Source organism: Diceros bicornis, chromosome 17 (assembly GCF_020826845.1).
Source record: "Diceros bicornis minor isolate mBicDic1 chromosome 17, mDicBic1.mat.cur, whole genome shotgun sequence".
NCBI classification, from domain to species: domain Eukaryota; kingdom Metazoa; phylum Chordata; class Mammalia; order Perissodactyla; family Rhinocerotidae; genus Diceros; species Diceros bicornis.
Window position 1 is genome coordinate 17,058,697 of NC_080756.1, and position 15,995 is coordinate 17,074,691.

Consider the following 15,995-nt stretch of genomic DNA (forward strand, 5'->3'; position numbering starts at 1 on the left):
CGCCCCCACCCCCCATTCCCGTTCTTTGTTAGGTAGGGATGGCCATCAAGAAGGAAGCCAAGATCTTGTTCTTTGGGACTGCAGGCCAGAGCCCTATTTCCTCTACCTGAATACAGTGATAGGACTTGGGCAGGGAGAACAGCTCCTCCTGCTCAACAGTCATCTCAGGGGACACCAAATTCCTTTGTTTCTTCAACTGTTGTTACTCAACTTGGGACTAGTCTTGGGTTGTTCCTAAGAGGGCACAGGGAGAGAGAGCCCACTCTGAGATCCATGACTCCCTGTCAACACCTCTGTCTGGCTTAGGAGTCAATGGCAGCGAGGTAGCCACAAACTATCTCCAAGATCAACTGCCCAAAGAGAGAAGGAAAGGGCTTCATGGGCCACTCTCAGCCAAGTTTCCTCCCAAAGGCACTTGAGCTGACCCCATTAAGTGCCAGTGTGGCATGGGCCATCACCACACCCACGGGCACAACTCTTGCTCTTCCTTGGAGGAGATGAGGCACTTGGCCACTCGGCTTGGATCCGGCCCTTGTCTGCTCCTCCCTGTTCTTCCTTTTGTCCCTACAGTGTATGAGGCCAAAGTGAGCTCAGCTGCCGTCCCTGATCCTATTCTCCTTCAAACAGAAGGTGAGGTGCAGGGCTGTGGAACATTGAGGATCAACTGCAACTAAAAACTCCATTTTGGGGGAGGGCTGGACCAGCCATAGTCCCTGCTTTGGACCAGGACTCTATGCCTCCAGATTACCTGTACCCACAGTGCACCTGCTGAAATTGCTTTTGGATAAACAAAAACAAGAACAGAACAGACAGACAAATCCCTCTCCCCAATCTTTGCCATTTCAGCTGCCAGCTGGAGTCCAAGGTTGTGAGAGCCACACTTCAGTCTTGGTCCTGTACCTTGAGTCCCCCCCATGACCTGAGCCAAGGGTCCAGGGACTAGCTTCCCTACCCAGGAATGCTGGAGGAACTCCCCTGAGATCCTCCTAGTCTCAGATTATTTACAGAGCTCAGGCTCTGGGGCCGCTGTCCCCGGAAGCACTCTTCTGGTCTCCTGGGTCCACTCCTCCAGGAGGGGGACAGGTACAGACGGGGTGGTGGTGGGACCATCAGACCAGAGGGGATGCGCTCTTCGGTAGATTCTTCTGATCACTCCCACCACCCAGGGCCCCTTGCGCCTATAGAGAAAACTGCCCGTCGGAAGTCTTGGACTGGCACCCTTGGCACATCCGTTTGTGTCTGAGTAATCGATCTGTCCGAGAAAAACACTGAGAAGAAAGGGAGGGTTAAGTGCCTGAGAGGAGAAACTCAACTGCCTGCAGGCTACATGTCTTCCCTACACAGGAGGCACACATCGTCCCATTCTACATCCTCTCGGCATGCACCCGGGTGGCATGAGTACACAGTGGTTAGGAACTCGAGCTCTGGAGCCTGAGTCCTGGCTCTATCACGGAGCAGCTGTGTGACCTTAGCCAAGTTAGCTGACAGCCCTGAATCTGTACACTCTTCTGTAAAATGGGGCTAACAGTGCCTCCTCACAGAGTGGCTGCTTTATTTATCACGTATTTATGGAGCATCTACGTCAAGGCAGGTCCAGTTCTTGGGGCTGGGGAAAGAGTGGAGAACTAGGGGGACAAAGCCTCTGTCTCATGGAGCTTTCATTCTAGTATTTTGAAGACTCAATGCAAGAGTGTGGAGCACAGCTGGAGACCCAGCAAAGCCTCCAGAACGTGTTAGCTATCAGCATTTCTCATCTCTTGTTCTTGTCTTGTTTTGGTCCTGGCTCTTATATTCTCATCGGATCAGATACTGACCCCCAGGGCGGAGATTATATCTCTTCCTCTAAAGTACACCAGCTCTTAAGTTCAACTGAATCCCAGCTCTGCCCTTGATCTGCTGTGTCCCTGAGAAACTTACTTCTCTGACTCTCAATTTCCCCATATGTGAAGTGAACACAACACAGCTACCTTATGGAGTTAATGTGAGGATTACATGAAATCATCTATGTCAAGTATGCTCTCACAGTATCTGGCACAAAGTACTTAAGAAATGCTATTATTATTATTATTACAATTGTTCTAATGGCCCCTCTCCATGATTAGCTGCATAAGGCCAGAGAGATACACCTTACCCTGAGGCACTAACTCTATCATGCCCAGGAATGCCAGGTGGCCCTTTGTCAAGCAGCGAGTGGGGGCTGGCCCTGGTTCTCGGGGAAGGAAGGGTTTGTGTGTGGAGGTGGATGGCAGATGTGTGCTTACCTGATGACACCGTTCACACTGGTAGGGCTTTTCGCCACTGTGCACACGCTTATGGCGCTCCAGGTGGTACTTCTGGATGAAGCGCATATCACATATATCACACTCAAATGGCTTCTCACCTGGCTCAGGTGGAGACAGAAGTTAATGTCAGGAGGTATACATGGCAGAGACCTCATTCCAGGTACTTCCCCAGAAATTTTAACTTGGAGCAATGTGTAGACACCTAATGCGGAAGGGTCCCCAAAGCTGCTGGTCTCAGTGACACCAGATACAGAGCCACGCAATCTCTCTACCTCATTCACGTACCTTCTTTCTCTATTTCTAATACTTACTCTTTAAAATAAACCCAACAAGAACTACACACAATACAAACCATAGACTATTCTCCCCCTTTGAATAGGAGCAAGAGACTTACCAGTATGAATAAGGATGTGCCTCTTGAGGTGGTAACTGCTCCTAAAGGCTCCAAAGCAGTGTTCACAAACAAAATTTTTGGGAATCTTTACTTGAAAAGAGCCATTTTGTTCCACTACCACCACCTGGGGGCAAGAATCAGGCACATCATGAGGCTGTCCCTCTGCCCCCTTCTTGCCCCCATTCTGCTCTGGGTCTGCTTCCAGCTGCAGGACAAAGTAACCTCTCCGACGCCGTCCTCTCCCCTAACCCTCAGAGTTAAGAGACCCTCTGGGGAAGAAGGCGGGGTGGGTGAGCTGTCTGCCTTGTCAAACCCAACACTCTGAATGTGACTTCAGGGGGAGTTGGCCTGCCCCTCTGCCACAGGACCTCATGCTCCCCCCAAGCCTCTTTCCCTTACCAAGGATGTTCTAGAGAGGGCAGAGACTGACTACCAAAGTGGTCCCTGGCTGAGGGACCAAAACATCTAGGGAAAGCTCCAGGTTGAGCCATAGGGGAAGAAAAGGGAGGATTACTCCATTACCAAACTGTACCAATTTGGGGATTACCCCATTACCTGCCTTTTTAACAGTCTTTTTTGAATGGGAGGCCTCCGCCAAGCTGTCATCATCTTTGCGGCTCCTGGACTTATCGCTGTCTTTTCGGTGGCCCTTTGAATACAAATTAAATCTAAACTCACAGTCCATCTCAGAACACAAGACAGGAGAAATGCTGCTTTCAGACAGTTGATAAATGAGAGTAAACCACCTGCCCCAAAGGCTCAGAAAAAGTACTCCTCCGTGTCCTCTCAAGTACTCTGGTCTGAAGGGGTTGTAGGTACAGAGAAGACCCTCCTTAGCTCTCTGACACACCCACGTTCATTCGGTCCCCAGCTGGATCCCTTTCCCCACTTCTCTAAACAGAAACACTGAGGAATCAAAGCTTGGCATCTCCTGGCAGAGAGCTCGGGCATCCCGACCCCCAGGCACCGCCATGGACTCAAGCGCTGTACCTGACTCGAGCACCTCAGCACATCAGGGCTACCTGCCCGCTCTCCATTCTCGGCCTGCTTGCTGGCAATCTGGCTCAGCATCATCTTCTTGCTGGCTGCAGTGGGAACCAAACTCACACCTGCTAGGCCTTCACAAGCCAGGAGACTTGCCTAAGTTGAAAGGAGATGAGGTGTCAGGTCACCTGGCAGGGCAGGGCAAAAACAGACTGCCATCCCCTATAGAACTACCTTTCACACCCAGCTACAGACAAACTGCTTCTCTCTAGGGAGGGTCCTCATCACTGCAAAACCGTGCTTCCTTCAAGAGTCCTCCCGAACTCATCTCACCAGGAACTAGTTACTTATTTTGTTGTCCGTCAGCATTTATGATATAGATCAAGTGAATAATCAAGTTATTATTAACACTCTTGTCGTTAACATTGTGCTAGGTGTGTGCGTGTCTACATAATACCTTGAAGTATTTCTAGGCCTTGTGAGTAGGCATAAGGATCTGTCCTGCTGACCCCATGAAATGGGAGATTTCTAGGGAAACTTATTCCTTCTTCTCTCAATAGCACTTAGCTTTGACAGAGGCCACTTCTGATTGGCAGACCTCACCTGTGGCAACTACATGTTCTATCAAGTCCCTCCAAACGTTTATCAGTAAAATTAGGTCATTTCTCCCTTTACATTTTAAATTTCCTGAGTGGTGTCATAAATTATAACATATAAAAATTAAACCACTTGGAAGGATTTTGGACTTTATTTATATGTGTGCATAGCGATATTCAATTTCACATTCCCTGCTCTACACATAGTTTAAAAATTACTTAAGCAAGGGATGTTCAAGAAAATTTTCTCTTCTCATTACTACATTCTTCAAACTGACTTGGTTTAGCCAGCACTAGGGAATAAACTTTTCTTATTGAAGAAACACTTCCAAGAAATAGTTGGGGGGCCAGCCCAGTGGCACAGCAGTCAAGTGTGTGCGCTCTGCTTCAGCGGCCCGGGGTTTGCAGGTTCAGATCCTGGGCGCGCACTGATGCACTGCTTGTCAAGCCATGCTGTGGCGGCATCCCATATGAAGTACAGGAAGATGGGCATGGATGTTAGCCCAGGGCCAATCTTCCTCAGCAAAAAGAGGAGGATTGGCAACAGATGTTAGCTCAGGGCTAATCTTCCTCAACAACAAAAAAAAAAAAAAGAAAAAAAGAAAAAAAAATAGTTGGTCAGCAAAATCCCACAAGTGATTTATAAAGAAATTCCTTTTAGATGATCAGTATACCTCGGATCCCTTCTCTCCCTTTCAAAGACTCTGGAGTGAAAGGTCTAGAGGTACAAAAAACTTAGCTCTGCTATTTGCACTGCATAGTCTTGGGCAAATTACTCCACCTCTTTAAGCCTCAGTTTCCTTAAATGCAAAATGCTTATCATAGTATCTATCCGATTCACAGGGTTGATGAGACTTTAAGATGTAAAATGCTTAGCAACATCCAGTACAAAGTCAGTGATTAGTGAAAAACAGTCTTCTCAGAACAAGAGTGAACACGATGCTGTGAAGTGGGCTGCAAACAAACAAAGGAAGAAGAAACTGAAGGGCTCCTACTCTGCATGGAAAGGAGGAAGCTGTGCATGCAGCTGGAAGAAAGCCAATTATATTATCATCAGGCTACCATCCTGGTGAGACTGGTAGGGGAGGGTCCCTGGAAGAAAGCTGAGAGAAACTCTGGGGATGCGAGCACATAGCTTTTCTATCCAGACAACTACAATAGTCTCTCTGGCCCCCACAATGACAATTACCTTCTAAATACACTGATCTGACATCACTCCACTGCTTAACATTCTTCAGAGAGTTCCCATTCCCTATAAAGTCTAATTCCTTAGCAAGGTATAAAAGGTCCTTGGGTTACACTTGGCTTACTTCTCCAGGAAACAACTCCCTCATCCTAACTTTTCCATCCATCACTATCTATCCTATCCCCCTCACCAGCTCCCATCTGAATCCTTTGCTAACTAGCAAACCACCCGCAGCACTCCTAACCTCATCACATTCTCCCTGCCTCTAAGCCTCTGCCCATGCATTTCTCCTTGTCTGAATGCCCTGTTCTGCTTGTTTATCTAGCAAAACCCCGTGCATCCTTCAAGCTTCATCTTCTTTTCTCATCCAGGCAGGGGTGTCGTTCTCCCCTCTGCAGTGTACATACCTCTCTTATTGCACATTCCTTCAATCAATGGATTCACTGAGTCTCTACTATTAGCCAGCCACTATGCAAGGTGCGAATACAAACATAAATAATAGACTGTGTCTCATCTCCCCCCACCCCAACTAGCCTGGAAGCTTGCTGGGGACAGGGACGATCTTATTCATCTTTGTATCCCCAGCACAATGCCTTGCATGTAATAGGAGCTCAATAAATTCCTCTTGAAAAAAACAAACGAAGCATTCACCAGACTGTTCACTCCCTCATGCCCCTCAGCGCCTAATGTACCCAGTATAAACTAAGTACATGTTGCTTTGCAAATGTCCCATCAGTGCCTGTAATGCAGTATAGCCTACCTCCTTCATTTGACTGGAAGCTCCCTGAAGGCAGGGGCTGTGGCCTGTCTCCTTTCCTTCCTCTAGATCTCCCCCTGGTGCTTAATACAGAGCTTGGCTCACTGGGTTGGTCAATATGTTGACTAAGGCAGCATTCAAGAGAGAAACTGCAAACACGCTTCCCAGTGATCTTGAAGGAGGAGGACTCTAGAGCTTTTTACCTGAGCCATGCTGATTTCTCACTTAATGCAACCCAAAAGTTCACGAGTTTCTTGATCCACCTTTAAGACACTGTTGTCTGAAGAACTGTCACCAAATCACTGTAACAATTCCTTCGTGTCCCTTCAGTCCTGCTGCCATATTGAACTGCCTTTGTCTTCAAACAGAACTTAGTGTCCTCCAAAGGGAAGATAGATGTTCCAAGAATCTCTGGACTCTGCCTGGCTCCTGCCTACTGTCTGAAGAAAAAGAGTCTGCCAGTCTTGGTTTTCCAACAGAATTCTCTCGATGAAGTTCACGATCTGTTTCAGCAACCTGAAACCAGAAAAGGAGATGGGGCTGTTAGGCACAACATCCTCAGGACACACAACCTGTAGAAAGCTGAATTTGCTTTTTCTTTCTGGCCGGGCGCCCTCTTTGAAGCTCAGAAAAAGGACATTAGTCAAGAAGAGTTTTCTTTCTAGGTCAAGAGAAGAAACTGGTCTCCAGGGCAAGGAGGGGCGGCCAACAGGAGCAAAAGTAACTGGGGCCTCTTATGGAGGAACTGCAACAGACAACTGCTAGGATTTGCCAGCAGGAAATGGAAGAAGGGGGCGGAGGCCCTTCGGGGCTTTTGCGCCGAGTGGGCCGGCCCGCGAAGCTCGCACTCCAGTGAGGCGGCTGGAACTGGGGTGGAGAAAAACTCAGGGGCTGGCGCCTGGGGAGCGGGCAGAAACCACACAGGCAGTGCGCGCCCAGGCGGACCCACACGTGCGCGTTCTCCGAATCCGCCCAAAGGTAAGGAAACTCGCTGCGGAGCTGGAAGGCAGACCGGCGAAACCCGGCGCTGCGCGTTCCCTCCCTCCCTCCAGCCTGCCCTCCAGCCTGCCTTCCTGCCTGCCTGCCTGCCAGCCAGCCGCTGCGCCCGCCGCGCGAACGCACAGGAGAGCCCGAGAGCGCCGAGGAGCGCGCGAGGTGCGTGCTCGCGCCCGTGTCCCCTCCAAGCAAGCCCCCCTCTCCCGGGCCGGGGACGCGGGCGCACTGCCGGACGCGCGGGCGGGGGGCGGTGCGCGCGCGTCCCTGCCCTCCCGGCGAGCCCCCTCCCTTCGCCACGCGCCCCTCCTCCCTTCCCCTCCCCCTTCCCGCGCGGCGCCCCACGGCCTGCGAGCTGCACAAGCGCTGCCGTCTGCCCGCACGACGCTGCGCGCCCTGGGGCGTGCCCCTACCTGCCAGGCGCGGCCTCCTGCTGTCGCGCCCGCCGCGGCGCCTCCTCCAGGCCCCAGCACCCCGTGCCAACCCCGTGGCCGTCGCTGCCCCCGCCGGGACCGAGGCAAGTTTACAAACACCAACCCGGGGCCCGTTTCCCCGGAAGCACTTTCCCTCCCCCTCGTCCTCTTCGCCCAGCAGCAATATCCACTTCCGGGCTCGGGAGCCTGGACGGGCGGGGGCAGTCAGAAAGGGGGTGAGGCTGGGGACGCACAGAGGGGATGCAGCTGGTGAGTGGGCGGTGTCGGCGAGCGGGAGGACGGGAAGGGGGCGGGCTGGCGGTGCGGCGCGTGCGCCCTGGTGCGGGCGCGCCCCTGCGGCCATCTTGACTGAGGGCAGGAACGAAGGCCCTCAGACGATTGTGCCGTGGGTGCTGGTTGAGAGGTTTTGCTGGGTGAGCTAGTTTAGACTCTTTGAAAAAGCGCCATCACTCTCCCTTCCTCGCGGACGTTCTCCCTGTCGCTTCTGATCCTCGAGCCCCAAATAGAGCCAAAATGGTTCTTACCTGGCCTTTTCACGGAACTCGGCCGAGGGCGTCTACCTGAGCTTTCCATCAGGCCCAGATCTGCAGGTTCTGGGGCCGCCCAGTCAGCTGGGAGAGGAGTTAACTTTTTTGCACGCTCCGGCTGTGTACACTCAACCACAGTTTGAAAATGGGTGTCCCAACCGCGGTCCGCGACCCTGAAGTCAGTCTGGTTACCTTATGCCGCTTCCCTCTTTATTCCAGATCGTCCAGCGTGTAACACTGGCCTCCTGGCCTGGAAAAAGCATAGGCCTCCCCTGCGTAGGAGACTGTGGTCTCCTTGCAGACTTGACGACGCAGGGTGACCCCTGGACCCGGCTGCATTAGGAAAATGGAAACTTGAGCCTTTTCTGCAAATTCTGCTCCCAACTTTAGCTATTGGGGAGGGGTCCTGCTAAAGATGAACTATGCCAAGTGCACTTGATGGAAGGAAATGTGGATTCCGTTAGGTCCCAGCTTCTGCTGTAGATGCTGTCAGATTGTGAGTTTAGGAGAATTAATGGGGATACCAAAAGAAAAAAATCTTTATTTATGAAAGAAAACAAGAATTTCCAGCCGCGCTTTGTACATAGGTTTCATTTCCCTGAGCTCTCCATGTTTTGAGCCATTGTCATTGTGCTTTTAGGATCATGATAAAATGGAGAGAGAGAGAGAAAGTAAGTGATCAGAAATGTCTTTAATTTTTAAAAAATTAGCTCATATCTATTTTAACAAATCCACACAACACAAAAGAATAAAAGGCAAAAAATGTTTAGTTTCCCCCTCTACTATCCCATGCTCCTGAAGGCAGTCACTTTTTTCACTTTGGTATATATACCTCCAGGCTTTTGTGTGTGTTCATACACAAATATTTCTTTTTCATCCAGGACACACTTATTGAGCACCTACAATGCACCAGCACCCCATGCCAACCTAACAGTGTATCTTAGACATCTTCTAAGTCAGTTCATATTTTTGAAGTCGTTGCAGAGTATTCCAACTTAATGTTTGTACTTTGATTTGTCTAGACCTATCCCGATGGACACTTAGGTTAGATTCGTTTTTTTTTGTTTTGTAAACGATGCCATAATGAACATCCTTATATAATTATCCTTTTGCATCTACAGATAGATTTGTAGATGGGATCTGTGCATTTTAAATTTTTAATAGATTTTGTGAAATTGAATTTCAAAAGTTTACACCACTTTGCATGCTTACTCAGAACCATGTGTGAATGTCCACATTTTCTACAACCTTGGCAATACTGGACACTATGAATTTTTTATACAGTTGCGAGTTTGATAGGTGAAAAATAGTAATTTCCATGTTTTAATTTGCATGTTATTAATAGTGAGGGTGCGCATCTCTTGTTGCTTTTTGACCATTTAATTGTTTTTGTAAGCTGCCTGTTCATATTTTTTGCCTGTTAAGGAAAAAAGTAGATCATTTGTCTATTTCTTATTGTTAGAAGTCTTCTCTGTTATGTTAACTTTTTATTTGTCATATACATTTAAAATATTTTCTGTTAGTTTTTCATTTATCTTTCAGCTTTTGTAGAGCAAAAGTGATGCTTTATGGGAAAATATTTCTATCAAAGATAAGAACAAGACAAGAATGTTTACCATCAAAACTTATCCTACTAGAGCTCCTGGTCACCCAAAAGTCTCATTATTATATGATATGTTTATTTATAGAGAGAATCGATTGTCAGAATACTAAAACTAATGAGTTCAACAACATGGTCAGATGTAAGATTAACAAACAAAAATTGTAGAGCCAGCCCTGATGGCCTAGTGGTTAAAGTTTGACTCTCACCGCTTTAGTGGCCTGGGTTTGCTTCCCCGTCGTGGAACCACATCACCTGTCAGTCAGTTGCCATGCTGTGGTGGCAGCTCACATAGAAGAACTGGAACGACATACAACTAGCATATACAACCATGTACTGGGGCTTTGGTGAGGAAAAAAACCAAAATTTGTATAAATAAAATATGAGAACAATAACCAACCATAAAAATGTCATAGAATAAATAATCTCATTCACAATAAAAGAATTACATTTCTAGAAATAAACTTAACAGGAAATCGCAAGTCATATATTAAGAAAATCAGACTATTTTAGTGAAAGACAAAAAGGGCTTGGTTAAATGGAGAGTTTTGCCATGTCCGTGAGTAGGAAGACTTAATATTGTAGAGACATAAGTTTTTGCTATAGGTTAAGTGAAATGCTAATTAAAACAAGACTTTGCATGGAGCTTAAGCTGATTTTAAAATTTACATGGAAAGGAATAATTGCAAGGAGAGCAAAAACCATTCTGGAAAACATTGAGTGGGTAAAATAAGGAGCTGGGAAAAATAAAGCCATGAGTTATCTTTAACCACTTTAATGGTGTCTTTCTTTACCCAGAATTTTTAAAGTTTTATGTAGTCAAATCTACCTGTGGCTTTTGGGTTTTTGTGACATGCTACCTCAAGATCATAAAAATGCTTTTCTGTATTTCCTTCTGGTGTTCTTATAGTTGTATATTTTCAGTTTATGTTTTTATCTCAGCTACAGTTTACTTCTGTGTATGGTGAGAGGTAGTGAGAAATGCCAGACTTAAAAGAGACCCGTAATGTAGTGGGAGCGATACTAGCCTAGAAGTCAGAAAATCAGCAATCTAGGCTTGCTCCCATGTCACTTTGGAATCTTGGATAAATTCATTCACTCTCTGGCCCAAGAGTCCTCATCTTGAAAACAAAGATGAGTAAATAAATAACTTTTCAGGCTAATTTCTAGCACTACCCTGAGGATCAAATGAGATCATAGATGAAAAGACTTTGAGAAGGAAAAAAAACCCTTTGCGAATCTTCTAAGTTATCATTAATACAGATTTTTTTGTTTATGCAAATCAAATGTAAGTGGAAATGCAGCATTATTTTTTACTACCTATAATAGTTGGTTGATTCATCAAATGTTTATTTCATGCCTTTGTGCAAGACCTTGGGGGAAGGGAGTGGAGACTGGGGAAGATGAAAACTAACATTTTTTTGTGTTTGGTGCTTTACTTTAAAGAAGGATAAGACTTAGTCCTCTCCGCTCAGGAATTTGCAGTCTAGAAGGGGAGAAGACAGAGTACCCTTAAGGAGAATTTGTGCTTCTGTTAATGTGGGTGTTGAGTCAGTGGGCTTTGTTAATAGGTAGACAGCACAGAGGGCAGTGTTTTTACTTGCTCACAATAAGCCTGGCTGAAACTGCTTTAAGAAGCAACTGCCCTGACCCTCTTGCCCACAGGCCGGCCTCCTCCCATGTGACCTTCCCTAATTTCCTTGGCACAGTCTGCCCTCAGGCCCAGCCCACCACTTATTACAAATAGTATTGTAATGATTACTGGTTAGTCTTTTCCTGTACCAGCTCTCTATGGCCTAAGGAGAGCCTGAGTGTTTTCTCTTTGAAGGCTACCCGGAGCCAACTGAGCCGAGTTAACCAGCTGGCTTTCCTTTGTGAGCGGTCCACTCTCTTGTGGTGAGCATGCCATTATTTTACATGCCGGCCTCCCTCCTGGCCAGTTAGCTGGGGCGCACAGGGCAGACACAGCACCCAGGGTAGTGCTGGGCCACAGAATAGATAGTCAGTGTTTGCTGAACTAGCTGAACCCGTTCCTCTCTTTGAGAGCCAGTTGGGCTGTGAAATAGAAATGAGTGATATGAGGCTACCTTTGTCACCTGTTAGACCTTTTTGATGATAGTGCATTGAGGAGTTGGGAAGGCACATGATGTACTAGCGCCATTCCTTGATCCTGGTGATATGTATATTTTAGAATTCTTTTTGCCCCTTAATTACTCCTTAATCTTTTTTTTTTGCTTAAAAATAACCTTTATTTTAATTATATAAGTAATATGAAGTTATTGTATAAAAATATAGAAGTGTAGGGGCCAGCCCTGTGGTGTAGCGGTTAAGTGCGCACACTCTGCTGCTGGCGGCCCGGGTTCGGATCCCGTGCACACTGATGCACCACTTGTCCGGCCATGCTGTGACGGCGTCCCATATAAAGTAGAGGAAGATGGGCACGGATGTGAGCCCAGGGCCGGTCTTCCTCAGCAAAAAGAGGAGGATTGGCAGATGTTAGCTGAGGGCTGATCTTCCTCACACACACACACACACACACACACACACACACACACACACACGAAAAAATATATGTATATATAGAAGTGTATAAATAAGAAAATGAAAATCATCTATAATTCCAATACCCAGAAATAACCAGAGTTAATATTTTGAAGACTTTTTCTGTCTTTAAAAAAATGCGTGAGGGGGCCGGCCCGGTGGTGCAGTGGTTAAGTGCGCACGCTCCCTTTCGGTGGCCCGGGGTTCGCAGGTTCGGATCCCGGACGCGCACTGACGCACCACTTGTCAAGCCATGCTGTGGCGGCATCCCGTATAAAGTAGAGGAAGACGGGCACAGATGTTAGCCTAGGGCCAATCTTCCTCAGCAAATAAGAGGAGGATTGGCATCGGATGTTAGCTCAGGGCTGATCTTCCTCACCAAAAAAAAAAAAAAAATGCATGAGGCGTGACTGCAAATAGGTATGGGTTTTCTTTTTGGGGTGATGAAAATGTTCTGGGATTAAATAGTGTGATCGATGCACAGCTTTGTGAATATACTAAAAACCACTGAATTGTACACTTTTAAAAGGGCAAACTTGATGGTATGTGAATTGTATCTCAATAAAGCTGTTATTTTCCTAAAAATGCTTAATAGATACATATACACAATATTGTCTTTTTTATAACTGAAAGTTGCTGCTTTCATGCTCTTTTACTGCTAAATGTTTCAGCATATGTTTTCTAAGAACATTCTCTTACACAACCACAATGCAATGATCAAATTCAGGAAATTTAACACTGATAGAATACTAATATTTATGATGCCATTCGCAGTCAGATTCCACCAGTTGTTCCAATAATGTTCTTCATAGGTTTTTTTCTTCCTTATCCAGGAGCCGAGTAAAGATCAGACGTTCCTTTTGCTTTTAATGTCTCTAGTTTCCTTCAATCTGGAACAGTTACTCAGTCTTTCTTTGATTCTCATAATATTAACATTTTTGAAGAGTACAAGCTAGTTGTTTTGTAGAATGACCCTCAATTTAGATATGTCTGTTTCCTCACCATTAAATTCAGGTTATGCATTTTTGGCAGAAATGTTACATAATTCATGTTGAGTGCTTCTCAATGCCTTATGTCGGGAGGCCCGGGCTGTCAGTCTGTCCCATTATTGTTGGTTAGCCTTGATCACTTGGGTAAGGTGATGTCCACCAGGTTTCTCGACTGTAAAGTTACCATTTTCCCTTTTAAGTGTTTTTAAGGAAAAGAATTTTTACAGCATTACCCAGAGGAAAAAAGTGAAGCTTTTTCCAGGTTTTAGTGTTGGGCTGATGTTTCTGAATGGGAGAGAGCAAGATGTAACAACATTTGAAAATTAAGTAAAAAGGAAAAAAAAATCAGTCTAGGATGAGGAGGCAGGCAGGAGTTCAGCTAGAATTTGGATTTGAGCAACCAGTAGAAGATGGTGCGGTTCACCAAACCAGGGAACCCAAGAGGAAGAGCAAATTTGAGAGGGCTGATAATGAGTTCACTCTTGGGCCTGTTGAGTGTGAAGTGCCTGTGAGACTTCCAAATTAGGCAGGTGGCTTCATGGATCTGGGCTCAGGAGCGAGGTCTGGGATGAAGGAGTCACCAGCATGTCACCCTGGGAATGGATGAGATTGTCCAGGGACACATGCAGAATACGGATGTAAGAGGCCCTGGGATAGAACCCTGAGGCACTCTAGCATTTGAGGGAGGGCAAGAGAAAGGTGAAATGCAAAGGAAACCAAGAAATGGTCAGGGGTAGTCATGGAAGCCAATGGAAGAAAATGTTTCAAGATGGGATGGCAAACTATGTCAGCTCCAGAGGTGTCAAGTAGGGTGAAGATGAGATGTATCCATTTGATTTGGAGGCCGGGAAGATCTTGGTGACCTTGAAGGTGGAAGCTACATGGTGGTGGGCTGAGGAAAGTGAGGGAAGAGGAAGTGAAGAGCGGGAGTGGAGGCAACTCTTAAGAAGACTGGCTGTGAAGAGGAGGTGGCTGCAGTAGGAACATGTCGTGAGAAGTTTAAACAATTGAAAATGCTGTGAGAAAGGTAGCAGGAAGGAGAGTTGAGGAAATGAGAGGGGATAATCAAGAGGGTATCCCTGAGGGAGAAGGAGAGGAAGCCTTTAGACCAGTGGTTCCAACTCAGATATCTACCAGGCCAGGCAGGTAAAGCAAATGAGTGTGGTGGGCTGGTGTGGACTGAAGTGAAACAGAACAGAAGGTTCTAAGGGCCTGTGCACGGTGAGCTAGTGTTGGGGTTGTACACCTTCCCCCCTTGCCATGTGCTCTGCAGTGCCCTCTTGTGGGAGGAATATGCATCCTCACCCTCCACCCTAGGGCTTGCTTTGGTCAATAGGATATGAGCAGATGTGCCACATGCCAGGTCTCAGCAGAAGTTATGAGTCGATGCATGGTTTTCTCTGCCCTTTGCTCTTTTCTCTCTGCCCTGAGAACGTTGTGTCCCAGATAGGGGCTGTTCCTTCAGCCTGGGTCTTGGAATAAACACATGAAGTAGAGCTATAGCCAACTCCACCACCAATGTAAACCATGCAAGAGAAATAAACCTCTGTTGTTGTAAGCCAGTGGGATTTTGAAGCTATTAGTTACCACAGGAAAACTGGCGAATACAGGAGTTCAACTAAAATAAAACTATACTAAGATATCATTTTTCACTGCCTAAATTAAAAAGATTCACAAGTTTCCACGGCGTACTCTGTTACTGAGGCTGAGAACGTAGGCACTTTCATGCACTGCTACAACCTCTATGGATGTTGGCAATCCTTATCAAAATTATAAATGCTGGGAACAGCCCAGTGGCGCAAGCGGTTGGGTATGCATGCTCCACTGCAGCGGTCTGGGGTTCACCGGTTCGGATCTTGGGTGCGCACCGACGCACTGCTTGTCGAGCCGTGCTGTGGCGGCGTCCCATATAAAGTAGCGGAAGGTGGGCATGGAGGTTAGCTCAGGGCCAGTCTTCCTCAGAAAAAAAAAAAAAAGAGGAGGATTGGCATCAGATGTTAGCTCAGGGCTGATCTTCCGCACCAAAAAAAAAAAAATTATAAATGCTGATGGCTATAATCAGAGACAGACAATTACAAGTCTGGCAAGGGTGTGGAGAAATCAGAACCCTCGTACATTGCTGATGGGAATGTAAATGGTACAGCCAGTTTGGAAAACAGTGTGGCAGTTCCTCAAAAAGTTAAACATAGAGTTTCGATATGACTCAGCAATTCCACTCCTAGGTATGTACCCAAGAGAACTGAAAACATATGCCCACACAAAAACGTGTACATGAAAGTTCATAGCAGCATTATTCACAATAGCCAAAAAGTCAAAACAACCCAAATGTCCATCATTTGGTGAATGGAGAAATAAAATGTGGTATATCCATACAATGGAATATTATTTGGCCATAAAAGGGAATGAAGTACTGTATTGATATATGCTACAATATGGATGAACCTTGAAAACATTATGCTAAGTAAAAGAAGCCAGTCTCAGAAGATCACATATTGTATGTTTTCATTTATCTGAAATGTCCAGAAAGGCAAATCTATAGAGGCAGAAAATGGATTTGTGGTTGTTGGAGGTTGTGGGGAGGGGAGAATAGGGAGTGACTGCTAATGAGTTTCTTTTTGGGGTGATGAAATTGTTCTGGAATTAGTGATGATGGTTGCACAATTTTGTTACTGTATGAAAACCCACTGAACTGTACAATTTAAAGGGATATGT

The 15,995-nt window shown here is 46.4% G+C and overlaps 2 protein-coding genes across 8 annotated transcripts in view; one reads left to right on the top strand and one right to left on the bottom strand.

Moving 5' to 3' along the window:
• On the bottom strand, positions 1-8,174 carry ZNF740 (zinc finger protein 740). Of its 3 annotated transcripts, none has more exons than XM_058558155.1 (7): positions 8,151-8,174; positions 6,403-6,715; positions 3,667-3,816; positions 3,236-3,325; positions 2,677-2,800; positions 2,262-2,380; positions 1-1,268 (listed from the first exon to the last, which is right to left on the bottom strand). In XM_058558155.1, the coding sequence occupies exons 2-7, from the start codon at positions 6,409-6,411 to the stop codon at positions 1,179-1,181; spliced, it is 582 nt and encodes a 193-aa protein (XP_058414138.1). In that variant the 5' UTR covers positions 6,412-6,715; positions 8,151-8,174; the 3' UTR covers positions 1-1,178. The 3 variants fall into 3 exon arrangements, with proteins under 3 accessions (XP_058414138.1, XP_058414136.1, XP_058414139.1); XM_058558153.1 differs by lacking the exon at positions 8,151-8,174 and adding an exon at positions 7,606-7,690; XM_058558156.1 differs by lacking the exons at positions 6,403-6,715; positions 8,151-8,174 and adding an exon at positions 6,203-6,396.
• CSAD (cysteine sulfinic acid decarboxylase) overlaps positions 7,050-15,995 on the top strand; it is a 26,338-nt gene continuing 17,392 nt past the window's right edge. For 3 of the 5 annotated variants that reach the window (XM_058558145.1, XM_058558149.1, XM_058558150.1), the window contains exon 1: positions 7,651-7,709. The gene's annotated coding sequence lies outside the window, so the exon portion shown is untranslated. Of the gene's footprint in view, positions 7,178-7,291; positions 7,355-7,650; positions 7,710-15,995 lie in introns of those variants that run through there. The other 2 variants (XM_058558151.1, XM_058558146.1) reach the window with 2 other exon arrangements.